A 27,960-nucleotide genomic window follows, 5' to 3' on the forward strand; every position below is an offset into this window, starting at 1 on the left:
AGTATATATACATATGAAATGAGTAAAGAAGTATGTAAACATTAAAGTGACCAGTGACCAAACTGCACAGTTTTGTTTTCATAAATTGTTACGATATAGACAATATCATGTTGATTTTGTGGCTGTAATATCTAGTGGAAACCCAGTGAGAGGGACGTGAATCATCTGGGGTTAACGAGAAAGCATAATTTATGTCGAACGAAACCATCGTATTTTGTTGTTTAGCAAGCTAGCTGGTAAACTGTAACAACTCTGTGTCACATACACTCACCCTCTGTCGTAGCTGGGACACGAGTTGCAGAAATGACAGAGCTACGGCACCGCGGAACGACTGAAAACGACCTATATCAACAATCCGAAGACAAGGTAGCTAGCCTACGGTACTACGGAGTGGTTATGGACTGCCATTTGGAATAAACCCGTTAGCTAGCCAAGGCAAGAAAGACCCACTAGATGGGACATCATGCCACAAATTCTGATTGTGACTAGAATAATGCAAAGTATTATTTAGCTAGCTGTAATAGCGTACAAGGCAAGCTAGTTAGCCAGCCACGTCTAACGTTACAATTTAATTAGCGCTAGTTTGCTTGCTAGCAAAACATAGCTAGTACGCTTACAAATTGTATGCTGATTTGCTGCTAACATTAGATCTTGCATGAATGGCACACATTTACAAGATACCATTAGTGGTTAACTAGCTATCTATATCAAACCTTTGTCTCTAGGGTGTCATTGAAAGTAACAAGAAGTATAGCTATTCCTCTCTGCCTACTCCCCCGTCAACTGAACTGAAAATGGGCGTTGTACATTTATTGTGTGGACAGGGCAACTAACTTTAAGTAGATGTATCTATTCAATTAACTAAATCTATGTATTAGTCTAAGCTCTGGCTAGTTTTCAAACGTATGAGTTGGATTTCAACTCTTGAGGTAGGCTGAATTGAAATGGCTTGAAATCAACTCTGCAGGAAGGACAAGCCACATACAAATACAGACAGATCACCATCACTGCCCCAATTTATAGCTAGTATGTATTGTGGGCTGTTTCGAATTTTAAAAAAAGAATTACTTTACATTCAATTAGGGATGGGCAATATGGCCAAAATATCAAATGATGGTATTTTATGTTTTGGATAATAAAAGTTATATATTTGCTTTGAGTAGTGGGTGGCAACACATACATTCGAAGTTATTTTAACAGGTCTCTCTCCATTCTGATTGTTTTATAATGTTCAATTAAACTTCAACCCCAAATAATTTAATGCATTTTGATCAATTTCTGCATTTCCTGCACTCATTTGAGATCATTTCCACACTGCCACGTAGGGTTGCACGATATTGGCAAAGAATCGAGGCCTTATATTTAACCAAATGTTAATTGCGATTTGACTTGCGATTTAGTTTAAACTGTTGGAATCATGGAAAAACGTGTTATTATTCTATAGTTAGAAGATAATAGTGGACACTTTGAATACAGTGTTGTTTGATATGACAACGAATTAAAATGCCAGGGAGGAGTTATTGTGACAGGGTAAATCAAATGTATTTATATAGCCCTTCTTACATCAGCTGATATCTCGAAGTGCTGTACAGAAACCCAACCTAAAACCCCAAACAGCAAGCAATGCAGGTGTAGAAGCACAGTGGTTAGGAAAAACTCCCTAGAAAGGCCAAAACCTAGGAAGAAACCAAGAGAGGAACCAGGCTATGAGGGGTGGCCAGTCCTCTTCTGGCTGTGCCGGGTGGAGATTATAACAGAACATGGCCAAGATGTTCAAATGTTCATAAATGACCAGCATGGTCAAATAATAATAATAATAATAATAATAATCACAGTAGTTGTCGAGGGTGCAACAAGTCAGCACCTCAAGAGTAAATGTCAGTTGGCTTTTCATAGCCGATCATTGAGAGTATCTCTACCGCTCCTGCTGTCTCTAAGAGAGTTGAAAACAGCAGGTCTGGGACAGGTAGCACGTGCAGTGAACAGGTCAGGGTTCCATAGCCGCAGGCAGAACAGTTGAAACTGGAGCAGCAGCACGGCCAGGTGGACTGGGGACAGCAAGGAGTCATCATGCCAGGTAGTAGGTCCTCCGAGAGAGAGAAAGAAAGAGAGAGCATTAGAGTATACTTAAATTCACACAGGACACCGCATAAGACAGGAGAAATACTCCAGATATAACAGACTGACCCTAGCCCCCCGACACATAAACTACTGCAGCATAAATACTGGAGGCTGAGACAGGAGGGGTCAGGAGACACTGTGGCTCCATCCGATGATGCCCTCTGACAGGGCCAAACAGGCAGGATATAACCCCACCCACTTTGCCAAAGCACAGCCCCCACACCACTAGAGGGATATCTTCAACCACCGACTTACCATCCTGAGACAAGGCTGAGTATAGCCCACAAAGATCTCCGCCACGGCACAACCCAAGGGGGGGCGCCAACCCAGACAGGAAGACCACGTCAGTGACTAAACCCACTTAAGTGACGCACCCCTCCTAGGGACGGCATGGAAGAGCACCAGTAAGCCAGTGACTCAGCCCCTGTAATAGGGTTAGAGGCAGAGAATCCCAGTGGAGAGAGGGGAACCGGCCAGGCAGAGACAGCAAGGGCGGTTCGTTGCTCCAGAGCCTTTCCGTTCACCTTCACACTCCTGGGCCAGACTACATTCAATCATATGACCTACTGAAGAGATGTGCCTTCAGTAAAGACTTAAAGGTTGAGACCGAGTCTGCGTCTCTCATATGGGTAGGCAGACCATTCCATAAAAATGGAGCTCTATAGGAGAAAGCCCTGCCTCCAGCTGTTTGCTTAGGAATTCTAGGGACAATTAGGAGGCCTGCGTCTTGTGACCGTAGCGTACGTATGTACGGCAGGACCAAATCGGAAAGATAGGTAGGAGCAAGCACATGTAATGCTTTGTAGGTTAGCAGTAAAACCTTGAAATCAGCCCTTGCTTTAACAGGAAGCCAGTGTAGGGAGGCTAGCACTGGAGTAATATGATCAAATCTTTTGGTTCTAGTCAGGATTCTAGCAGCCGTATTTAGCACTAACTGAAGTTTATTTAGTGCTTAATCCGGGTAGCCGGAAAGTAGAGCATTGCTGTAGTCTAACCTAGAAGTAACAAAAGCATGGATTATTTTTTCTGCATCATTTTTGGACAGAAAGTTTCTGATTTTTGCAATGTTATGTAGATGGAAAAAAGCTGTCCTTGAAACAGTCTTGATATGTTCGTCAAAAGAGAGATCAGGGTCCAGAGTAACGCCGAGGTCCTTCACAGTTTTATTTGAGACGACTGTACAACCATCAAGATTAATTGTCAGATTCAACAGAAGATCTCTTTGTTTCTTGGGACCTAGAACAAGCATCTCTGTTTTGTCCGAGTTTAAAAGTAGAAAGTTTGCAGCCACCCACTTCCTTATGTCTGAAACACAGACTTCTAGCAAGGGCAATTTTGGGGCTTCACCATGTTTCATTGAAATGTACAGCTGTGTGTCATCCGCATAGCAGTGAAAGTTAACATTATGTTTTCAAATAACATCCCCAAGAGGTAAAATATATAGTGAAAACAATAGTGGTCCTAAAACGGAACCTTGAGGAACACCGAAATGTACAGTTGATTTGTCAGAGGACAAACCATTCACAGAGACAAACTGATATCTTTCCGACAGATAAGATCTAAACCAGGCCAGAACTTGTCCGTGTAGACCAATTTGGGTTTCCAATCTCTCCAAAAGAATGTGGTGATCGATGGTATCAAAAGCAGCACTAAGGTCTAGGAACACGAGGACAGATGCAGAGCCTCGGTCTGACGCCATTAAAAGGTCATTTACCACCTTCACAAGTGCAGTCTCAATGCTATGATGGGGTATAAAACCAGACTGAAGCATTTCGTATTCATTGTTTGTCTTCAGGAAGGCAGTGAGTTGCTGCGCAACAGCTTTTTCAAAAAAATTGAGAGGAATGGAAGATTCGATATAGGCCGATAGTTTATATTTTCTGGGTCAAGGTTTGGCTTTTTCAAGAGAGGCTTTATTACTGCCACCTTTAGTGAGTTTGGTTTTTGTGGAGCGATAGGTAACGATGCTTCGAGGGTGTCAATTGTTGTGGTCAGAGGGTCCCTGGTTCAAGCCCAGGTAGGGGCGAGGAGAGGGACGGAAGCAATACTGTTACAGAAGCAAAGTGAAAACCGCATCGTAGTCATCAACATTGTTTCATATGCTGCGTTAACCATGAAGACAACGCAAGTGTCTCGTGGTTGAGCAACAATAAATGCGGTCTTTGAGTGACAGGGGTGGGGATAGGTCTGTGTGGAAAGCAGCATGGAAAGGGAGCGCGGCGAGAGATGACTCACTTAGCGGAGTTTTCTATAAAAATGGACGTTACACACGGCGTATCACATTTAACAAACCAAACATTCAAATACCATTATAAAAGGTAAAGTAAAAACCCAAACCGGTCTATGCAGCCCTACATTTTAAAGTCAAGTGCCTTTTATGAGCTCTAATTGAAAGTGTCCAGCTGCTTTGTTGTGTTGCCTGTTCTCTCCGCATCCATCACACAGGCTCCACTGTGGGGCTTTACTAGTTTCAGGGTCCTTAAAAGACATGCTGTGTTCCCCCCTCCAAGTCCACTTTGACTTGCATTCTCGCCTCAGAATGTAGGCCTTGCGTCTTGGTTTTTGATCAGTGATTGTCAGGCTGGTGCCCCCCTTAGCGACATTGGCAGAAACCGGATGTTTCTGGTTGACGACTCCGCTCTGGCGTCTGTCTACTCCTGCTACGTTTGGTTAGGCAGGTTTCATCATGCAGCTGTGTTGTGCTGGTGGTATAGGGCCGTGGCGCTCTGTGGTTTGATTCTTTCAGACATCACTGTAGAAGGACCCTGCCTGCAGATGAATCATCAGTTCTCCATGGATAACTTAGTGTCTCTGTCTTGTGCCTACAAAATGTTTTTGAGTTGACATCATATGAGCCAAAGTTGACTCGGTTTGCTCTCAGAAAGTTTGAAGAATGGGTATATCAGTCAAATTGTGAAAGCCTAAGGACACTGGAAAATAGATCCAGCCTATTTATACCCAGGGGAAATGGCATGTTTGTTGGTCAGTGCTAAACGGAAACCTTGGGATGTCCCATCTCGGACGTTAACCCCTACCCTAACCTTTTACATTTCAATGGGGTAAGGTTAGGGACGTCCCAAGGATCCCGGAGAGCACTGACCCTTGTTTGTTGTGTATAGTATGTATGACTGCATGTGCATGTTTATTATTGTGGTAGCGTAGGTCATAAGATAAGGTAGAAGGAAATTGCATAGGCCTACATTACTTATTTAACATGGTTGAATGAATCTCTTGATTCTGATAATGTGACCAGAGACAAAAACAAAACGAGGTGTGGGTAGTGTAGTGCTGCTCCTTGCCTCCTAGGGAACATGAAAGGGGTCTCTTCAGTAGCAGGAGTGTGGAAGGAGGGGCTATTTTTATCCAGGGCATCCTGCCTGATAGGAAATGGGAACCAGAAAGCCTGGGGGTTCCATCAGCTTGATAGCTAGGCCTACTGCTATATGTGTGTGTACGGTATGTGTGTAGACAACCAAGAAAGGCAGAGTGTAGGCTAACCGCTATCTGTTGTGTTAATAGAAGGTTAGGTGACACAACAGTGCAATTTTGGTAGCGCTAGGGGGGAGAGACAACGATGACGTCACAGCAGTCTGCAATGTCTAATGACACATTTTGTTGCCATGGAAAAGCAGAGGGTCATCCGCTTTCAGAGACTATCAAGGGGGCAGACACCCGTGAAATATGTTGATTACTCTGTCACCATCAGCCGTATATTTATCAGACAGAATATTCTAACGCCAAAGCGGAAAAGCACTACAAGCTTGCTCTCACGATGTTGTTGTTCACTGACATAAAATAGACCCGGAAAGGAAGTGGGGGAGCATTCCTCATAGGAGGCTAGCTGTGTTTGTTTACATTGTATGACTCACTCTATATCTGTGTCTGTCTCTCTGTCTCCCCCCTCTGTCTCCCCTCTCTCTCTCTCCCCGCCCTTTCTCTTTCTCTCTAAGGAGGGATCTGAGAATGAGGGGAAAGCAGAGGGGGTGTCTGAAAGTGAGACCAAGCCTGATACAGGGCTCCCGGAGGTGCCTGTCCCTGCTGATGACACCCCTGAGGTCCTCAACAAAGCCCTATCTGGACTGTCCTCACGGTAAACACTTTCAACATATATATATTTTTTTCATTGAATATTTTCTTATGGTAATCACAATCTCCGGTTTGGCCATTGTTTGAAACAAGGGAAATATCACCTATTCACAAAACGTAATATTTGCGTCCCATAAGTCTCTGGTCAAAAGTAATGCCACTAGGCCTATAGGGAATAGAGTGCCATTTGGGACACAACCAACATCTAGATTTTTTTATTTACTATCTTCGGTTTGCTCCTCCATCCTAACAACATCCTGTTATTCAGACATGGATTATTGAATGCTAATGAAATACCATCTGCTATGCTCAATATAACTATTGATCTGTGTAGGCCTATATTGACATTCTTCAGGAATGTATTGACCAGCAGTTCATTTGGGCACACAGACAACTGATATGGATGCTTATTGTTCACCTTTTCATTACACACTGTATCTGGGGATTAACTGTGTGTGTGTTCTCAGATGGAAGAACTGGTGGGTGCGAGGGATCCTGACTCTGGCCATGATCTCCTTCTTCTTCATCATCATCTACCTGGGCCCCATGGTGCTCATGCTGATTGTGAGTGATCCTCATCCTCCTTTCCCTAAGCCTTCTGTCAGTCAGTTTGTTAGCCGATCCCAAATCGCTCCCTACACGTCCCCCTTGGTCCGAACCCCTCTTTTGCCAGATCTGCAAACTCAGGATAGGTATACGCAGTCCAGTGATGGAGCTTCCACCATATTGCGTACATACCTTACAGATCTGCAGAAACAAAAGGTTAGGATGAAAGAGAGGGTAAGGGATTGAATTGGGGCCAGCTGTCTGTCTGTCTGTCTGTCTGTGTCCTTAATGGATTTAGGCTCAGAGTGTAGCTCAGTGGAAATAACAGACTCTTCTCTGCTTTACTGCTCTGCTGGACTACCTGCTGGGAGGGAGAAAGCTTGCTGCAGGAAGTGAACAGAGAACACAAAAACTCTTTATAGAGTCACAACACAAGAACATTGAACCAAAATGTCTGATTAAATGAGATGGTATTGAGCAACAAGGAATCATACAGACCGATCCAGATACTGTTGTCAGGGTGATATCAAATGTGGAGTGTGGTAGGGAATACCATGTAGTTGATACCAAAACCCAGACAGTCAATGGCAAACCTCAGTCATTTATTACAGACCTGTTCAAAGTAATAATGGAACATCTTTCTCTACAGGTGCTGTGTGTGCAGATCAAATGCTTCCAGGAGATCATCCACATCGGTTACAGTGTGTACCACTCCTACCACCTGCCCTGGTTCAGAACGTTGAGTTGGTGAGATGCGCGTGCACACACACACAATTTTATGTCTGTGTTTAATGTTATACTGCAACTAACTGTTTGTTGACCCGAGATAATGAGTTGCACGTTTTATTTCATTGCAGACTTCCTGAGGTTTGTTGGTATGGTGATGTTTACCCAGTTTAAAGTGTTAATCTAGATTATTTCTCAGCAGAGAGATACTACATCATGTTACATGTAGTGGTGATGCTATTTGTAGTATGTTAGCTCTGGTGTAAAAACTCTTTAGTTATTATAAAACATCATAACTTGTCCATTTCTTCATAACTTGAACATTGCATCTCCAAAAGTTCACCATTGCTCCAGGTTTTCCAGAAAAGGGTGTATAGTGAATGTTCAGTCTGTTGTAACAGTTCTGACCTCACCCCTTGCTCCCCTCCTCCCTTCATCTTCCTCCTCTCCCTCCCCTCCTCTCCTCCTCCCCCTGTCAGGTACTTCCTGCTCTGTGTAAACTACTTCTTCTATGGGGAGACGGTGACAGACTACTTCTTCAATCTGGTGCAGAGGGAGGAGCCGCTGCGCATCCTCAGCAAATACCACCGCCTCATCTCCTTCGCTCTGTACCTCACAGGTGAGATGCAGGCTGTCTCAAAAGTTCTGACAAACTTCCTTTTTTCATGTCTTTTCCTTCATGATCACTGACCTGGAAAGGACAGAGGGAAACCGATCTAGTGCTTTTCTCTATTGGTGATAAAGAAGCCATTTTAGAGTATTGAGAGTGAGACAGAGCCAGGGAGAGCAAGTGAGGGAGGGAGAAAGGGGAGTCCTCTTTTGAACGTTTAGTGTTGTTTTAGTTGGAGCTTCTTAATTTATAATCAGTTTTTACCTGACAAAGGGTTTGGTACAAGTTTTAAAAAAATTATAAAAGCTTCAGAAGGAAACTCCACTGTGCCACACCCTCCCTCTTTCAGTCAACCAGTGCAGCAGTGGCAGTTCATGGCAGCAGGATGTGGTGAAGGTAGCACTTGCTAAACGTCTGCTGTTTCTGTGTGACTGTATGATCATACCTCGACTTTGTTCCTCAAGGTGAAAGAGGAAAGTTAATACCCATCCATCCCTCCTTCGTTCATACTTCCTTTAGGGTACATTTCAAAACAGGGGCAGGGTGTTTACTGGAGAAGTGTTGGCAGGGAAAGACTTAAGGTAATAGGGCCATCTCTTTTAAGGTAATAGGGCCATCTCTTTTAAGGTAATAGGGCCATCTCTTTTAAGGTAATAGGGCCATCTCTTTTAAGGTAATAGGGCCATCTCTTTTAAGGTAATAGGGCTGTGTCCCCAGTGACAGATAATGTAGAAGGAGCTGAGTTTCACAGAATCTATAAGTAATTATATAAAGACAAATCAGAACACTGTGTGCTTTGTTGTAGCCTGGTTCCAGATCTGTTCATCAGGCCAAGTTTCAAGTTTTATTAGTCGTATGTGCGGGATGCACATATGGTATACACCGTCCAACAAAATGCTCACTTGCAGGTTCCTTCTTGACAATGCAACAACAATAAGAAATAATGAAATATGATATACCAACATAAAGCAAATGACTCAGTAGAATAGAATAAACAATTTAGCAGAAGTATAATACAGTGACTACAATGACCATGCACATATGGTATACACCGTCCAACTGGCAAGACAGCACAAACTGATCTGGTACCAGGCTAGCATTGTTGTGCTCTGATGAAGCATATGTAACAAATTGATGTGGATTGGATAGATGTAGAAATATTCTGGTGTCCAAATTGTCCTAACTGAATTATTGGCCTGACTGCTTTATCTAATTTGTCAGATTCGATAAAAGCATTTTACTCACAAGGGCGTCTTCTTACTCTGCTTTGATACAGCCTTGGGGATTGATATAATTCTTGGAAGTGTAAGAAATCAAGAGTTACACGCAGCGCATTCATGTGAATGTGTTTTTATCTGTTACTGACTTTAGCAGGCTTTTAACCTCTGAACCCAAAACCAAATCATCATTTATGCCACTAGAGATTGTGATTGAGTTTGATTGAACATGGCTAGGATGATTACAAGGATGCAGTTGCTGGTCCTCAGTTTTAAAACAAAGAATGACAATAATAGCTTCTAAAAACAGTCTGACCCAAAAATGCTTTGGGGTAAATCCATTTGAATTCAATCACTTTTTGACAGCATCCCTTTTGAATTAAACTAAACTTTTCATTCATGTTTGCCCATGGAAGAAGTGGTCAGAAAGTGACCGTTTGGACCTGAATGCCAAAACATTCAGGAGATAAAGGTGCTCAAAGTTGACCCATTTTGCATACCCTACCATAGCATGAGACATCCATGTCTTCATCACTGGAAAAGATAAATGGTTGAGTTTGACAACACCATAAGCTTAAAAATGATATGAAACTATTTTATTATTTCTTGAAAGAAAACATTTATTTTGTAATAATTGTAATTTTTAAACATTTAATGTAAATTATTTAAAAACGTATGACCTCAGATTGTTTTCATATTCTCATACAGTATGTTGTAGCTTAGACCCTATTTTGTATCATCTGAGGTTTTTATGTTTTCCCCGCCATCAGTTGAGACATAACATGCTCTTGAATACAAGGTGGGTGTCATTTCAATTATAGAAATATAATTCTTAGAATTGACCTTTACCTGTCGACCATAGCAATTTAGCTGGTACACCATTGAAATTTGAACTTTTAATTACTACCACACAGATGACCGCCGGTCCACCCAACGTCGAATGTCAACTTAAATGGTCATGTCTATTCTATTATCTATATTTCTATGATTTCAATAGGATTGACTGTATTATTTAAAACAACCGATATTCCCATCCAAGTCAACATTATCTGATGTGTGGACCTCAACCCATCTTTGTGGTATCGTTTGAAAGTAAAAATGGGAATACATTTGACATTTTATCAGCCAAAACATGACACCCACCCTGTATTCAAGAGCATGTTGTCTCAACTGATGGTGGGCACAACACTAAAACCTTAGATGATGTCAAATAAGGTCTAAGCTACAACATGTGAAAATGGAAAAATATTAGAAAATCAAACTTAAAAGACATAATTTTTATAAAAATATTTTTTGCCCAGAAATTAGAAAGTAGTTTGACAACCCTGTTTGTAAGATTTTAAATTATATCAATCTCAACCGTTTATCTTTTCCAGTGATGAAGACATGGATGTGTCATGGTATGGTGGGGTATGCAAAATGGGTCAACTTTCAGCACCTTTTATCTCTGTAATGTTTTGGCATTCAGGTCCAAAACGTCACTTTCTGACCACTTGTACAATGGGAAGATATGTATGGAAGGTTTCGTTCAAATCAAAAGGGGTGCTGTGAAAAAGAGATTGAATTCAAATGGATTTACTCTTTGTTGACTTGTTTCCTCTGTTCTCTATGTGGTGCAGGTTTCTGCATGTTCGTGCTGAGCCTGGTGAAGAAACACTATCGCCTGCAGTTCTATATGGTGTGTGTGTGTGTGTGTGTACTGTATTATGAACCCTCTGGGCTGCTACTTCATTATTGAAGGGGCCTGGCCCAGAAACATGGAATCCTACCAGCAGTGATCTGGGTCCTCTCCAGGATATAGGGCTAGGGGCCTCATCTATCTGCTGCCTTTGTCAAACACACACACACAAACAAACACACACACACACACACACACACACACACACACACACACACACAGACACACACACACACACACACACACACAAACACACACACACACACACACACACACACACACACACACACACACACACACACACACACACACACACACACACACACACACACACACACACACACACACACACACACACACACACACACACACACACACACACACACACACACACACACACACACACACACACACACACACACACACACACACACACACACACACAGGGCAGTGACATTGCTGAGCGCTGCTAGGAAACACACACTGCAGTAACACATCACTGAGAGCACCGCATACTGCAGTAAAACTCATGTACTCAGTGTTGTGGACAAAATGTCACACTGACTGGGCTGAGGGCTTAGCACTCCTCAAGGATATGTTTTGTGTTGTTGCAAAGAAAACTTGGTCATCATTGCCCTGTTATCAGTAAGGATTGTTCTGTGCAAAATGCCATTTACAGCATTAATGCTAAATTATAAACAAAGAGTGCTATGAGTAATTATAAACTGAGTGGTTCGAGCCCTGAATGCTAAAAGCCATGTTATATCAGACTATACCACGGGTATGACAAGAAATTACTGTTCTATTTACATTGGTAACCAGTTTATAATAGCAATAAGGCACCTCAAGGGTTTGTGGTATATGGCCAATATTCCATGGCTAAGGGCTGTATCCAGGCACTCCGCGTTGCGTTGTGCATAAGAACAGCCCTTAGTTGTGGTATATTGGCCATATACCACACCTCCTCAGGTCTTAATACTTAAATATACTGCAGTGTTCTGGCCATTTTGGGGTAGCTATGTTCCTTTATCACTTATTAAAAATGTTGGGACAATTAAGCTTTCTGAAAATGAATTTCCTTCCTTCCTGTCAGTTTGGCTGGACTCATGTAACTCTGCTGATCGTAGTGACCCAGTCCCACCTCATCATCCACAACCTGTTTGAGGGAATGATCTGGTAAGAAATGTCTCTCTGTCGCTCACTCACTCACTCACTCAAATTAAATCAGAGGGAAAATTCAGTCAGACATTGGTTGTGACCTAAATGGCACTCTATTCCCTATATAGGGCACTACTTTTGATCAGTGTCCTGTGGACCATGGTCAAAAGTAGTATACTATATAGGGAATAGGGTGTAATTTGGGACACACGCAGTGGATCTGTTCTGTCAGAGGTTACTGCATGGGAGTGTCTTCCCTTAGCCCACTGTCTCCATGCTGTACAATGGGAGGACTTATTGCAGGTTGAAAAGTCTATCTGATGTAATTACGACCTGTCCTACAACCATGTGATGCAAATGACAAGTGCATTAGGGTGGTCTACATCTGAATCTTATTCAGGAGTCAACAACATTTCGGAACGTTCAGACAGAAATGTACAGTGTTGAAGAGACCTGCTCCGTCTCTTCAGAGTAAATACTCATGTCTGCTTTATACACCCCACTGAATACACCCCAGGTGTTGATACCAGTACCTCTCCTTCTCGGTTTAGGTTCATCGTGCCCATCTCCTGTGTGATCTGCAATGACATCATGGCCTACATGTTTGGCTTCTTCTTTGGACGTACTCCACTCATTAAGGTTAGCAAGACTGTTACACCACTACTGTATGTAGCATTTTCTGAAGTTTGGATCATTCATTTGATATTTGGTTCAAAGGATACCATTGGTAACACCCTGTACTGTGTCAACATCCTGATTGTGTACTCTACAGCTGTCTCCTAAGAAGACCTGGGAAGGCTTCATCGGCGGATTCTTTTCTACTGTTGTGTTTGGGATCCTGGTAAGACACGGCCATAGCTAACTGCAAAAGTTTCCATTCAAATTCCCCACAAGTCCTATTATTTTATTCTCTCTCTCTCTCTCTCTCTCTCTCTCTCTCTCTCTCTCTCTCTCTCTCTCTCTCTCTCTCTTTCCAGTTGTCTTATGTGATGGCAGGCTACAGCTTCTTTGTGTGTCCAGTGGAGTTCAACAGCGACCATAACAGTTTTGAGGTGGACTGTGTGCCCTCTGATCTGTTCCAGCTACAGGACTATGCCCTGCCGGCCACCCTCGAGTCCCTCACTGGATGGGTGAGTCGGATCTGTCCCCTCTGTTTGATTGTGTGGCTGGCTGGTCTCTGTTTCTGATCTGTCTTTCTGGCTGGCTGGCGGGTCTGTTTCTGATTGCTGGCGGGTCTCTGATCTCTCTGGCTGGCTGGTGGGTCTCTGTTTCTGGTCTCTGGCTGGCAGGTCTCTGTTTTTGATCTCTGGCTGGCTGGTGGGTCTCTGTTTCTGAATGCTGGCTGGCAGGTTTCTGATCTTTGTCTGGCTGGCTGGCGGGGCTCTGTTTCTGATCTCTTTCTGGCTGGCGGGGCTCTGTTTCTGATCTCTTTCTGGCTGGCGGGGCTCTGTTTCTGATCTCTTGCTGGCTGGCGGGGCTCTGTTTCTGATCTCTTTCTGGCTGGCGGGGCTCTGTTTCTGATCTCTTGCTGGCTGGCGGGGCTCTGTTTCTGATCTCTTGCTGGCTGGTGGGGCTCTGTTTCTGATCTCTTGCTGGCTGGTGGGGCTCTGTTTCTGATCTCTTGCTGGCTGGCTGGTTGGTGGGTCTCTGTTTCTGGTCTTTGACAGTATTTTCCACTAGCGCCGTCTGTCGGCTATACAGCTGATTACAGAGTAATTTTCAGCTGAGTACTTTTTCCACTTAAATTAACTACGCAAATGTTCAATTCTCTAGTTAGAAAAAAGTCTGCCGGCCTACGTAAGTGGCGCAGCATCGCAGTGCTTGAGGCGTCACTACACACCCTGTTTGTGTCACATCCGGCCGTGACCCGGAGTCCAATAGGGCATCGCACAAATGGCCCAGCGTTGTCCGGGTTAAGGGAGGGTTTGGCCGGGGGCCTTTACTTGGCTCATCGCAATCTAGCGACTCCTTGTGGCGGCCCGGGTGCCTGCAGGCTGACCGCGGTCGTCAGTTGAACAGGGTTTCCTCTTCAATTTTGGCCCATTCCTCCTGACAGAGCTGGAGTAACTGAGTCAGGTTTGTAGGCCTCCTTGCTCGCGCATGCTTTTTCAGTTCTGCCCACAAATGTTGTATAGGATTGAGGTCAGGGCTTTGTGATGGCCACTCAAATACCTTGACTTTAATGTCCTTAAGCCATTTTGCCACAACTTTGGAAGTATGCTTGGGGTCATTGTCCATTTGGAAGACCCATTTGTGACCAAGCTTTAACTTCCTGACTGATGTCTTGAGATATTGCTTCAATATATCCACATGATTTTCCTCCCTCATGAGGCCATCTATTTTGTGAAGTGCACCAGTCCCTCCTGCAGCAAAGCACCCCCACAACATGATGCTGCCACCCCCATGCTTTACGGTTGGGATGGGATTCTTCGGCTTGCAAGCGTCCCCTTTTTCCTCCAAACATAACAATGGTCATTATGGCCAAACAGTTGTATTTTTGCTTCATCAGACCAGATGACATTTCTCCAAAAAAATCTTTGTCCCCATGTGTAGTTGCAAACCGTAGTCTGAGCGGCCTTTCAGGTTATGTTGATGTAGGACTCGTTTTACTGTGGATATAGATACTTTTGTACCTGTTTCCTCCAGCATCTTCACAAGGTCCTTTGCTGTTCTGGGATTGATTCGCACTTTTCGCACCAAAGTATGTTCATCTCTAAGAGACATGACGCGTCTCCTTCCTGAGCGGTATGACGGCTGTGTGGTCCCATGGCGTTTAAACCTGCGTACTATTGTTTGTACAGATGAACGTGGTACCTTCAGGCATTTGGAAATTGCTCCCAGGATGAACCAGACTTTTGGAGGTCTTCAATTGTTTTTTCTGAGGTTTTGGCGGATTTCTTTAGATTTTTCCATGATGTCAAGCAGAGACGCACAGAGTTTGAAGGTTTAAAATACATCCACATCTCCAATTGACTCAGATTATGTCAATTAGCCTATCAGAAGCTTCTAAAGCCATGACATCATTTTCTGGAATTTCCCGAGCTGTTTAAAGGCACAGTCAACTTAGTGTATGTAAACTTCTGACCCACTGGAATTGTGATACAAATAATCTGTCTGTAAACAATTGTTGGAAAGATTACTTGTGTCATGCACAAAGTAGATGTCCTAACTGACTTGCCAAAACTATAGTTTGTTAACAAGAAATTTGTGGAGTGGTTGAAAAACGAGTTTTAACTACTCCAACCTAAGTGTATGTAAACTTCCGACTTACACACACACACACACACACACACACACAGTACCAGTCAAAAGTTTGGACACACCTACTCATTCAAGGGTTTTTCTTAATTTTTTACTATTTTCTACATTGTAGAATAATAGAAGACAAACTATTAAATAATACATAGGATTATATAGTATCCCAAAAAGTGTTAAACAAATCAAGATATTTTATATTTGAGGTTCTTCAAAGTAGCCACCCTTTGCCTTGATGACAACTTTGCACACTTTTGGCTTTCTCTCAACCAGCTTCACCTGGAATGCTTTTCCAACAATCTTAAAGTAGTATGCTGAGCACTTGTTGCTTTTCCTTCACTCTGCAGTCCAACTCATCCCTAACCATCTCAATTGGGTTGAGGTCGGGTGATTGTGGAGGCCAGGTCATCTGATGCAGCACTCCATCACTCTCCTTCTTGGTTAAATAGCCCTTACACAGCCTGGAGGAGTGTTGTCATTGTCCTGTTGAAAAACATAGGGGATGCTCAAGGGGGAAGGTGTTTCTGCAGATGGAATGCCCACATGCAGGAACGCCCCGAATTGCGGGCTGCTGAGGAGAGGACGACACATAATAATGGCCAGAAAGGAGCAAATAGAATGGCATGAGCCATGTGTTTGATGAATTTGATACCACTCTACTTGTTCCACTCCAGCCATTATCACCAGCCCGTCCTCCCTCATTAAGGTGCCACCAACCTCCTGCGTTGCACTCTATTGTCCGAAAGAGATATTGACATGATATCGACATGTAGTAGGCTAGCCAAGACCAATGCTAGGTCTTTCTTTTAGCAGACTATCAACAGCGTATTGCTAGTATGTTCCTTATTGATTTGATTTGATTTGATTTATTGAAGGTTTACTTTTGTAAATCACCTTCCTTAAAACAAATAAACTCGGTGAGTAGATTGATGGGCACTTCTTTTTGCTCTGAATAGCTTGTTTGTGCTGTGTCTCACAAACTGGATCGAAGCCCTAACAAAAAGGGAGACAACGTAGAGATCAAGGAATAAAAAAAAGGTATTAACTGAAGTAGCCTATATACAATTAACAATGGTGTATGTAGTCAGTAGTGTAAGTGAGTGGTTGCGTGCATAGATGTGATAATGAGGGGTGTTGAAAGGTGCCAAAGCAAACAAACAAAACAGCCACAAAAATGCCACAACCAAAATCCAACAGTGTGTCTGCATGGAGAGATTCTCCTCCATGAATGGGGAAAGGTGAATTTATCCCGGGACACACCGGGCCCATGTGTCCCGTTTCGCTGATGACCCTCCCAACTCCGCCCACCGACATCCTAGTAAGGAAAACAATAGCAAAGAGAGAGATTTTGGCAGACAGGTCCCCCCCCATAAAACCGGGGACCAACAAGGACCCTGGAACACCACACCAATCATACATAAACACAACAAAACACTGCCCTGGTTACCCCACTGCCCCAGCCAACCCACTGTTATCCCACTGCCCCAGCCAACCTTGTCCTCCCCAGACCTCAGCAACCTTTGCGCACAGGAAGCAACCTTTAAGAGGAAGGAAGAAAACGAGAACAGACAGGAGCGACAGAGCAGGACAATACCAAACACAAAATAAACAGTGTTCAGTCACATGGACATTCAGGAACAGGGCGCACGAGAGAGCGCATCAGCAATGACATTATCAGTCCCGCTGATGTGCCGCACATCGAGATGGAATGCTTGTAAAAAATAAACACCATCTCATTATCCTCTGGTTAGGATGCATCATAGACCTCAAGAAGGTGAGATTAGATCCTTGGTCACTCTGAATGACCTTATGGATTCCAAACAATGAGAAACTGAGTCAAAGCTTTTAGCACAGACTTAGTCGTGATAGACCGGAAAGGATAGACAGCAGGAAACCTAGTGGTCTGATATCACAGTGAACAGGTAACTACTACCATTCTTAGAGCGAGGCAGACCAACACAGTCAGTAATCACATACTCAAAAGGTTGGCTGAGTACGGGAATAGGAAACAGTGGTACTGGCTTAATAGCTTGACTAGGTTTACCAGTTAATTGACAGGTGTGGCAGGTTTTGATGAACTCAGAAACATCCCTCTTTAACCTAGGCCAAAATAAATGTCTTATTATGCGATTGTAGGTTTACCTCATGCCCAGATGTCCAGCAACATCGTTGTGGGAAGTTTTCAGCACCAATTCACAAAGCTTAACTGGTACAACAACCTGAGTAATAGCCTCCCCCACAAAACAACTACCATGAGACACCAACTTTCTCATCAGGACATCATCCTGGAGAAAATAGCCATGGGCGACATCTCCCAACTGTTCCACAGGCACAATTTGGTCCCGCGACTCTTCTGTGGGGTCAGCCCATTGCTCCTTGAATAGATCGGAGTGGAGCACAGATAACGGGATAACAGGGAAAGTAGTGACAGATTTCTTTGGGCCATCATCGTTAGCCGGCGCAGTGACCAGGTCGCCATTGCTCATGGAATGCGTCACCGTACACGCAGAGAACACCTCTGGGGAAACTCTGCGTGCTCTCGTTGGGTATCCCTACAAATGACGGCTTAGCAGAAACCGCTAGAGATGGACACGACAGCCAATACACGCTCACCAGCAAAGTTATTCCCAAGGATAACGTTGATACCCTCAATAGGAAATGAAGGACGCACCCCTACAACAACCTCACCTTTCACCAGTTCAGAATCCAACATCAGTTTATGCAATGGAACTGACAGGGGAATAGGTTTGAATACTCTAACTAAAACACTATTCCCCGAAATCAGTCTCAGCAGAGAAGGGTAACACCGACTCTAACACAAACGACTCAGAGGCACCTGTCTCTCAGGTTCTTCACTGGCACTAGGTTGTTACTTCCTAACATTGACACAAAACCCTCGGTAATGAAAGGTAAATAATCTGGGTCAATATGGACTTTCACATGCACCTGGGCATGAGACAGAGTGACAGGAGTGAACTGATGTGGGACAGGCGCTGCTAACGCCGTAGGCTTAGGTTTAACGTAAGTGCGAGTACTGAATTTACCCTTAGCCCTGAGAACAGGACATTAGTTTTTCCAATGACCTGAACTCTGACAGTAGTGACACTCTTGACCAAAGTCAGCTTTACCACGGGAGACAGGCTCTCAACCCTAGTTGAAAGAAACTCTGCCCGTGAACCAGAGTATCTCGATGGGCGAGGCCCAAATCTCCCCCCGAACTCCCCCACTCACTCCGAATACGAGGCTCTGCAAAAACACTTTTGTGAGTCAAAACATACTCGTCCTCCAAAACCGCAGCTTCAGAGACAGTCTTCACTTTTCGTTCGTTAATATACGATCTGGGATTGTGTCCTTAAATTGTTCTAGCATAATCAGATCACACAGCCCCTGGAAAGTCATAACCGCAGAGGCGGAACACCTGCGATTAAACTGTGAAGATATCTCTTGCGCAAACTCAACATGAGTCTGTTGGAATATTATGGCTATTTTACGAGAAATCGCATTAAAATTGATTTTAAACAGCGTTTGACATGCTTCTAAGTACGGTAATGGAATATTTTGAATTTTTTTGTCACGAAATGCGCTCGCGTCACCCTTCGGATAGTGACCTGAACGCACAAACAAAACGGAGCTATTTGAATATAACTATGGATTATTTGGAACCAAAACAACATTTGTTGTTGAAGTAGAAGTCCTGGGAGTGCATTCTGACGAAGAACAGCAAAGGTAATCAAATTTTTCTAATAGTAATTCTGAGTTTAGGTTGTCCCAAACTTGGTGGGTGTCAAATTAGCTAGCCGTGATGGCCGAGCTATGTACTCAGAATATTGCAAAATGTGCTTTCGCCGAAAAGCTATTTTAAAATCGGACATAGCGATTGCATAAAGGAGTTCTGTATCTATAATTCTTAAAATAATTGTTATGTATTTTGTCAACGTTTATCGTGAGTAATTTAGTAAATTCACCGGAAGTTTTCGGTGGGTATGCTAGTTCTGAACATCACATGCTAATGTAAAAAGCTGGTTTTTGATATAAATATGATACAATATGTATTGTGTAACATAATGTCCTAGGAGTGTCATCTGATGAAGATCATCAAAGGTTAGTGCTGCATTTAGCTGTGTTTTGGGTATTTGTGATGCATGCTAGTTGCTTGGAAATGGCTGTGTTTTTTTTTTCGGCGAAAGCACATTTTGCAATATTCTGAGTACATAGCTCAGCCATCACGGCTAGCTAATTTAACACCCGCCAAGTTCGGGGCACACTAAACTCAGAATTAGTATTAGAAAAATTGTATTACCTTTGCTGTTGTTCGTCAGAATGCACTCCCAGGACTGCTACTAACACAACAAATGTTGTTTTTGTTCCAAATAATCCATAGTTATGTGCAAATACCTCAGTTTTGTTTGTGCGTTCAGGTCACTATCCAAAGGGTAACGCGCGAGCGCATTTCGAGACAAAACATTTCAAAATGTTCCATTACCGTACTTAGAAGCATGTCAAACACTGTTTAAAATCAATTTTTATGGTATTTTTCTTGTAAAATAGCGATAATATTCCAACCGGACAATAGTGTATTCATTCAAAGGGCAAAAGAAAAATGACGAGGTCTCGTGAACGCGCATTTCCAATCTCTTAGTCACCAGGCAGTCCACTGACAAACTGTGCTCCTATTATCTGCCCAGAGACAGGAGACGCCTCAATCCGCTTTCTGAATGCTTTAGAGAGCCAATGGAAGCCTTAGAAAGTGCTACGTAACCCCAGAGATACTGTAGTTTCGATAGAGAAGCAAAAGGAGAACTACAAATTTGCAGACAGGCCACTTCCTGCTTGGAATTTTCTCAGGTTTTTGCCTGCCATATGAGTTCTGTTATACTCACAGACACCATTCAAACAGTTTTAGAAACTGCAGAGTGTTTTCTATTCATATCTACTAATAATATGCATATTCTTGTTTCTGGGCAAGAGTAGTAACCAGTTTAAATCGGGTATGTTTTTTTATCCGGCCGTGTAAATACTGCCCCCTAGCCCAGACAAGTTAACAAAGTATTTTGCTGCGACTACTATGTCACCTACTACCACCTTAAAATCTGGGGATTTCCTCAGTTTCACTTTGGACCCAAACAAGATGGACTCTGTTTTCCAAGGTGAAAGGACAGTTTATTGTCATATAGCCATTTACTGACATTCAGAAGTTCAGCACTGAGGGCTTTCTCAACCATATTTTTGTCTTTATTGAAAACCAACAGTGCAGAATCATCTGCATATAGGAAAAGTTCACATGTACATGCAGATTTCAGATCATTTATTTACAATAGAAATAAAGGTGGACCCAGCACACTCCCTTGGGGTACCACACAGTTCAAGATTTTGGGCTTAGACAGGGTCCCATCCACATCCACCATCTGTTTTCTTTCTTGCACGTAAGAGCTGACCCATTTTACTGCTAAATTGTTAAAGCCCATGGCTCTTCGTTTGATTAACAGAATCCCATGATCCACTGTATCGAACGCCTTTTGGAGATCTAACATAACCATACCACAAAATTTCCCTCCGTCTACTTCCTTTCTTTGTGGTCAGTCAGATATAGTAGGTAGGTGTCAATGGAATGGGATTTCCAGAAGCCAGATTGGAGCTCATAGAATAGGTTATGCAAGGAAATATAACTGTCAATCTGCTTGAACATAATCTTTTCCATGACCTTCGATAAAGCACACAGGATTGAGACAGGCCGATAGTTTCCGTGATCTAACTTATTTCCTTTTTTGTATAAAGGAATGACCCTTGCAAGTTTTAGTTCACTGGGAAAATACCCTAGTTCAATAGATAGATAGATTCACAATGTGAGTTACACAGGGGCATCCTTTAGAAATCTGTCAGGAATGTTGTCAAGGCCAGTTGCTTTGGAATAGTCAAGTTATTTCAGCCTCTCTAGCACAGTTGACTCAGACACCTTTTCAAATGAAAAATCATCTACTTGAATCCCCTGCTGTGAGTAAAACTGCTGGACATGACTCTCCCCATAGCAACCTGATTGACTAGGTAACTTGCTAACTAATGTATTAGCTATAGTTGTAAAATAGCTATTCAGACTGTCTGCAACCATGGTCTTGTCTGATGTAATCTTTCCTCCTATGTCCAAGCTAAGATTGAGAGCTTTGGTCTTTAATCTGTTACTATAACCTAACAGCTTCAGACACTTCCATAATTTACTCAGATTGTTCCTATTTTCAATTATTTTGTCATTGAAATATTATTTCTTGGCCTTCTGTATCATCCTGTTGACTTCATTTCTTATAGTCTATAAATATATCTTCTGCCCTGGATTTCCTAAACTCCAGAAAGTGTTCATTTCTACGCTTAATTGCCTTTAAAATGTTATAATTTATCCATGGTTCAGTTCTTTCCTCAATTGTAACCTTTTTTTACTGGAGCCTGCTTATCTACAGCATGTAAAAACAATGATTTAAAATGGCCCCAGGCATTCTCCACCTCATTGCATTTTAATACAGCAGACCAGTCCAATTTGCTCAAACAATTAACAAACATATCTCCACTATAATTATTCATAGCCCTAATTTTTATTAATTTATGACAAACTGTTTTCTGAACCTTCCTAATACAGAAAATGATGGAATGATCATTTTCACACTGGAATGATCACACTGAGCCCATAGTTCACAACACTACTGTTTGATATCCTTGATCTATCCAACACCAACACAAGGTCAATTATGATTTGGGTAGAAGGACAGACCCTGGTTGGCTCATTAATGAGCTGATAAATGATAACATGCTCCAGTTTAACATGATCATTCTCTAGCTTAACATGACCATTCTCACGATCATGCTCCAGTTTAACACGATCATGCTCTAGTTGTAACAGAAGCAGTTCATTCTGTTGTACAAAAGAAAGACTACTATTTTTGTTTCATCAGACCAGAGGACATTTCTCCAAGAAGTACTATCTTTGTCCCCATGTGCAGTTGCAAACTTTTTATGGTGGTTTTGGAGCAGGGGCTTCTTCCTTGCTGAGCGGCCTTTCAGGTTATGTCGATATAGGACTTGTTTTACTGTGGATATAGATACTTTTGTACCTGTTTCCTCCAGCATCTTCACAAGGTCCTTTGCTGTTGTTCTGGGATTGATTTGCACCTTTTGCACGAAAGTACGTTCATCTCTAGGAGACAGAATGCGTCTCCTTCCTGAGTGGTATGATGGCTGCGTGGTCCCATGGTGTTTATACTTGCGTACTATTGTTTGTACAGATGAACATGGTGCCTTCAGGCGTTTGAAAATTGCTCCCAAGGATGAACCAGACTTGTGGAGGTCTACTATTTTTTTCTGAGGTCTTGGCTAATTTCTTTAGATTTTCCCATGATGTCAAGCAAAGAGGCACTGAGTTTGAAGGTAGGCCTTGAAATACATCCTCAGGTACACCTCCAATTGACTCAAATTATGTCAATTAGCCTATCAGAAGCTTCTAAAGCCATGACATAATTTTCTGGAATTTTCCAAGCTGTTTAAAGGCATAGTGTATGTAAACTTCTGTCCCACTGGATTTGTGATACAGTGAATTATAATTGAAATAATCTGTCTGTAAACAATTGTTGGAAAAATTACTTGTGTCATGCACACAGTAGATGTCCAAATCGACTTGCCAAAACTATAGTTTAACAACATATATGTGGAGTGGTTGAAAAACAAGTTTTAATGACTCCAACCTAAGTGTATGTAAACTTCCGACCAACTGTATATGAATGTGTGGAGCATTAGTAAGGTCGGGCACTGATGTTGGGCGAATAGGCCTGGCTCGCAGTCGGCGTTCCAATTCATCCCAAAGGTGTTCGATGGGGTTGAGGTCAGGGCTCTGTGCAGGCCAGTCAAGTTCTTCCACACCGATCTCGACAATCCATTTCTGAATGGACCTCGCTTTCTTCATGGGGGCATTGTCATGCTGAAACAAGAAAGAGCCTTCCCCAAACTGTTGCCTCAAAGTTGGAAGCACAGAATCGTCTAGAATGTAATTGTATGCTGTAGCATTGAGATTTCCCCTCACTGGAACTAAGGGGCCTAGCCTGAACCATGAAAAACAACCCCCAGAAGCATGATTCATCACTCCAGAGAACGCGAGTCCAATGGTGGCGAGCTTTACACCACTGTATCCGACGCTTGGCATTGCACATGGTGATCTTAGGATTGTGTGTGACTGCTCGGCCATGGAAACCCATTTCATGAACCTCCCATTCTTGTGCTGACATTGCTTCCAGAGGCAGTTTGGAACTCGGTAGTGAGTGTTGCAACCGAGGACGGACTATTTTTATGCACTACGTGCTTCAGCACTTGGTGATTCCACTCTGTGAGCTTGTTTGGCCTACCACTTCGTGGCTGTTGCTCCTAGACATTTCCACTTCACAATAACAGCACTTCCAGTTAACCGTGGCAGCTCTAGCAGGGCAGAAATTTGACGAACTGACTTGCTGGAAAGGTGGTATCCTATGACAGTGCCACGATTGAAAGTCTCACTGAGCTCTTCAGTAAGGCCATTCTACTGCCAATGTTTTTGTATGGAGATTGCATGGCTGTGTGCTCGATTTCATATACCTGTTAGCAACCGGTGTGGCTGAAATAGCCAAATCCACTAATTTCAAGGCGTGTCCACAAACTTTTGTATATATAGTATATTTCATCTGAGTGGAGAAGTGCAACTAAAGCATGAGATTACTCGTTTTACAAGTGATTTTGAGCAGACCCTGACTGAAGCCTAGCCTAGCTGATTGCTTGCTGGTCTCTGTTTCTGACCTCTGGCTGGCTGGCTGGTCTCTGTTTCTGACCTCTGGCTGGCTGGCTGGGTCTCTGTTTCTGATCTCTGGCTGGCTGGCTGGTTTCTGTTTCTGATCTCTGGCTGGCTGGTCTCTGTTTCTGATCTCTGGCTGGCTGGCTGGTCTCTGTTTCTGACCTCTGGCTGGCTGGCTGGTCTCTGTTTCTGATCTCTGGCTGGCTGGCTGGTTTCTGTTTCTGATCTCTGGCTGGCTGGCTGGTCTCTGTTTCTGATCTCTGGCTGGCTGGCTGGTCTCTGTTTCTGATCTCTGGCTGGCTGGCTGGTCTCTGTTTCTGATCTCTGGCTGGCTGGCTGTTCTCTGTTTCTGATCTCTGGCTGGCTGGCTGTTCTCTGTTTCTGATCTCTGGCTGGCTGGCTGTTCTCTGTTTCTGACCTCTGGCTGGCTGGCTGGCTGGTCTCTGTTTCTGACGTCTGGCTGGCTGGCTGGTCTCTGTTTCTGACCTCTGGCTGGCTGGCTGGCTGGTCTCTGTTTCTGACGTCTGGCTGGCTGGCTGGTCTCTGTTTCTGACCTCTGGCTGGCTGGTCTCTGTTTCTGACCTCTGGCTGGCTGGTCTCTGTTTCTGACCTCTGGCTGGCTGGTCTCTGTTTCTGATCTCTGGCTGGCTGTTCTCTGTTTCTGACCTCTGGCTGGCTGGCTGGCTGGTCTCTGTTTCTGACGTCTGGCTGGCTGGCTGATCTCTGTTTCTGATCTCTGGCTGGCTGGTCTCTGTTTCTGACCTCTGGCTGGCTGGTCTCTGTTTCTGACCTCTGGCTGGCTGGTCTCTGTTTCTGACCTCTGGCTGGCTGGTCTCTGTTTCTGATCTCTGGCTGGCTGGTCTCTGTTTCTGACCTCTGGCTGGTCCATGTCTGGAAGTCTGCTTTGATATCCTTTTGTCATTGTTTCTCCTCTGTTAAGAAACTGTTTGACCGTATATGAGACTGTAGTCATCCTCTCTCGCTCCCTCTTCTTCCCCTTCTCTCTCTCCCTCTTCCTCTCTCTCTCTCCAGCCCACAGTGCGCCTCTACCCATTCCAGATTCACAGCATCTCCCTGTCTGCCTTTGCCTCCCTCATGGGACCCTTCGGAGGCTTCTTTGCCAGCGGCTTCAAGAGGGCCTTTAAGATCAAGGTGGGTATGAGGAGAAGAGACTCCTGTTATCACTGGACCTGGTGGACTCACTAGAATTGAGTGGCCTCTCAGTTGGCAGTGCTCATGATCAATGTTCCCTCAAAGCTGCGCGGCAGTCCCGGGGAACAGAAATATCAGCCCACGGAGAGAAGCACAAGATTTATATTATTGTTGTTGTTCCAGGACTTTGCCAACACCATCCCCGGTCACGGTGGCATCATGGACCGCTTCGACTGCCAGTACCTCATGGCCACGTTCGTCAATGTCTACATCGCCAGCTTCATCAGGTAATGTTCTAGAACACCCCGTTGTTTATAAAGAGAGTAGTCAGTGGTGCATAGAGAGAGAGGAGCCACAGTCTTAACTGCTTTTGGCTGACAGTGTGTTGATTGATGAAAATAATGCAGTACTAAAGAGGAAGTGATTCTAGAGAAGGCTGTTACTGTATGTGATTCATTTAACTTTTAAAATGGTATTCTAGTCATTTAGCAGACAATCTTGTCCAGAGCGACTCAGTTAGTAATCTTCTCTCTCCCATGGGCCCAAACGGCAGCAATGTTCCACCTATTGCATAAAGACATGAGGTACAGCCTTAAGCAAATTGACTAACCAGACATTTTAATTTCAAGGCGGTGACCCGATCCTGTAGGTTCATGCTCTACAACATTCGCAGAGTACGACCCTGCCTCACACAGGAAGCGGCGCAGGTCCTAATCCAGGCACTTGTCATCTCCCGTCTGGATTACTGCAACTCGCTGTTGGCTGGGCTCCCTGCCTGTGCCATTAAACCCCTACAACTCATCCAGAACGCCGCAGCCCGTCTGGTGTTCAACCTTCCCAAGTTCTTTCACGTCACCCCGCTCCTCCGCTCTCTCCACTGGCTTCCAGTTGATGCTCGCATCCGCTACAAGACCATGGTGATTGCCTACGGAGCTGTGAAGGGAACGGCACCTCCAAACCTTCAGGCTCTGATCAGGCCCTACACCCAAACAAGGGCACTGCGTTCATCCACCTCTGGCCTGCTGGCCCCCCTTCCTCTGAGGAAGCACAGTTCCCGCTCAGCCCAGTCAAAACTGTTCGCTGCTCTGGCACCCCAATGGTGGAACAAGCTCCCTCACGACGCCAGGACAGCGGAGTCAATCACCACCTTCCGGAGACACCTGAAACCCCACCTCTTTAAGGAATACCTAGGATAGGATAAAGTAATCCTTCTAACCCCCCCCCCCCCCCTTTAGATGCACTATTGTAAGTGGTTGTTCCACTGGATATCATAAGGTGAATGCACCAATTTGTAAGTCGCTCTGGATAAGAGCGTCTGCTAAATGACTTAAATGTAAATGTAATTTTGTGGAGCTGTATTTGTGCTGTCAAAATGTCACCCTGTATGTATATCTGTAATCCATTGTGTAATCTCTCTCCAGGGGCCCTAACCCTGCCAAGGTGGTCCAGCAGCTTTTAGCCCTGCGCTTGGACCAGCAGCTCAACATCTTCAACTCCTTAAAGAGCCACCTAATAGAGAAGGGTCTGCTGGAGGATGTAGCCTAGGGCCCCCACAGCCACAGAGAGGAGGGCAGCACCTGGCACCAGCAGCCCTGGAGGTGTGTGGTGCTCGTATGAGCAAGAACACATCTGAGAAAGTAACTCAATTCTTTGGGTTATTCCATTTTCTGTGTGACTGAGAGGGAGGGAGTGTATATAGTATGAAAGAAAGTGTGTCCTAAACTGTTTTCCTTTGTCAGTGTTTCATTTGTGAGTACATTTACCTATTCATGTCAGCCATAGTATCTACAACACAGTGATGCCACTTGATGTGTGTGAATATTTTATGGTACATATATTTTATTTGTGTTTTAATTCACTGCTCAACATAGTCACACTGTATTGTCCTCATCATCTGCAACCGTGCCTCTGTTTTATTTGCTTCATTCATCGTAATAATTGTTTGTATTTATAATTTTTTATTTTACCTTTTTTTATTTAAGTAGGCAAGTCAGTTAAGAACAAATTCTTATTTTCAATGACGGCCTAGGAACAGTGGGTTAACTGCCTTGTTCCGGAGCAGAACGACAGATTTTTACCTTGTCAGCTCGGGGATTCAATCTTGCAACCTTTTGGTTACTAGTCCAATGCTCTAACCACTAGGCTACCCTGTCGCCCCACCTATTACATAACATGTGTGGTTGAGTTTTTACATTGAAATCTTCCATTATATTCCTGTTTTGTATAGTAAATGTGAATTTTACCCGGTAGAGGTTCACTCTGCTATTGGCACGTCATGCTGCATACCAGTGTGTTTCTGTCTCTGTTACCATGGGTTGCGTCCCAAATGGTACCCTATTTCCTACATAGTGCACTACTTCTGACCAGAGTCCTATGTGCCCAGGCATCATCAACAAGATTCAGCCGCGGCTGGTCAGGGGGCCGGAAGATAATTACAAATCATTTGTAGACTGCAAATTGACCGCAAGAAGTCCAAACAGATATATTATTTGACTCAAACATAATAATTTAAAACCTTGCTTACATTTGTATAAGATCACATATATTCCCAAAATTAAAATCACTGATTTGCTGGTGTTTTTAGTCTTATGCCTCCCAAAAATTTCACCCATGG

The 27,960-nt window shown here is 43.7% G+C and overlaps 1 protein-coding gene across 2 annotated transcripts; it reads left to right on the forward strand.

The window, feature by feature from the left end:
- Positions 1 to 135: 135 nt before the first annotated feature.
- Positions 136 to 27,925, forward strand: LOC106580500 (phosphatidate cytidylyltransferase 2-like). 2 transcript variants are annotated; one of them, XM_014161647.2, is made up of 13 exons: positions 136 to 366; positions 6,072 to 6,211; positions 6,675 to 6,771; positions 7,403 to 7,500; positions 7,959 to 8,098; positions 10,926 to 10,984; positions 12,078 to 12,160; positions 12,694 to 12,781; positions 12,915 to 12,983; positions 13,120 to 13,272; positions 25,227 to 25,346; positions 25,530 to 25,633; positions 26,768 to 27,925. In XM_014161647.2, exons 1-13 carry the CDS (start codon positions 304 to 306, stop codon positions 26,889 to 26,891), a joined length of 1,338 nt encoding a protein of 445 aa, XP_014017122.1. In that variant the 5' UTR covers positions 136 to 303; the 3' UTR covers positions 26,892 to 27,925. The 2 variants fall into 2 exon arrangements, with proteins under 2 accessions (XP_014017122.1, XP_045559223.1); XM_045703267.1 differs by having other exon boundaries at positions 148 to 366; positions 6,075 to 6,211.
- Positions 27,926 to 27,960: the final 35 nt, after the last annotated feature.

The sequence above is a fragment of the Salmo salar genome, chromosome ssa20 (genome assembly GCF_905237065.1).
Source record: "Salmo salar chromosome ssa20, Ssal_v3.1, whole genome shotgun sequence".
In the NCBI taxonomy this organism is placed as follows: Eukaryota; Metazoa; Chordata; class Actinopteri; order Salmoniformes; family Salmonidae; genus Salmo; species Salmo salar.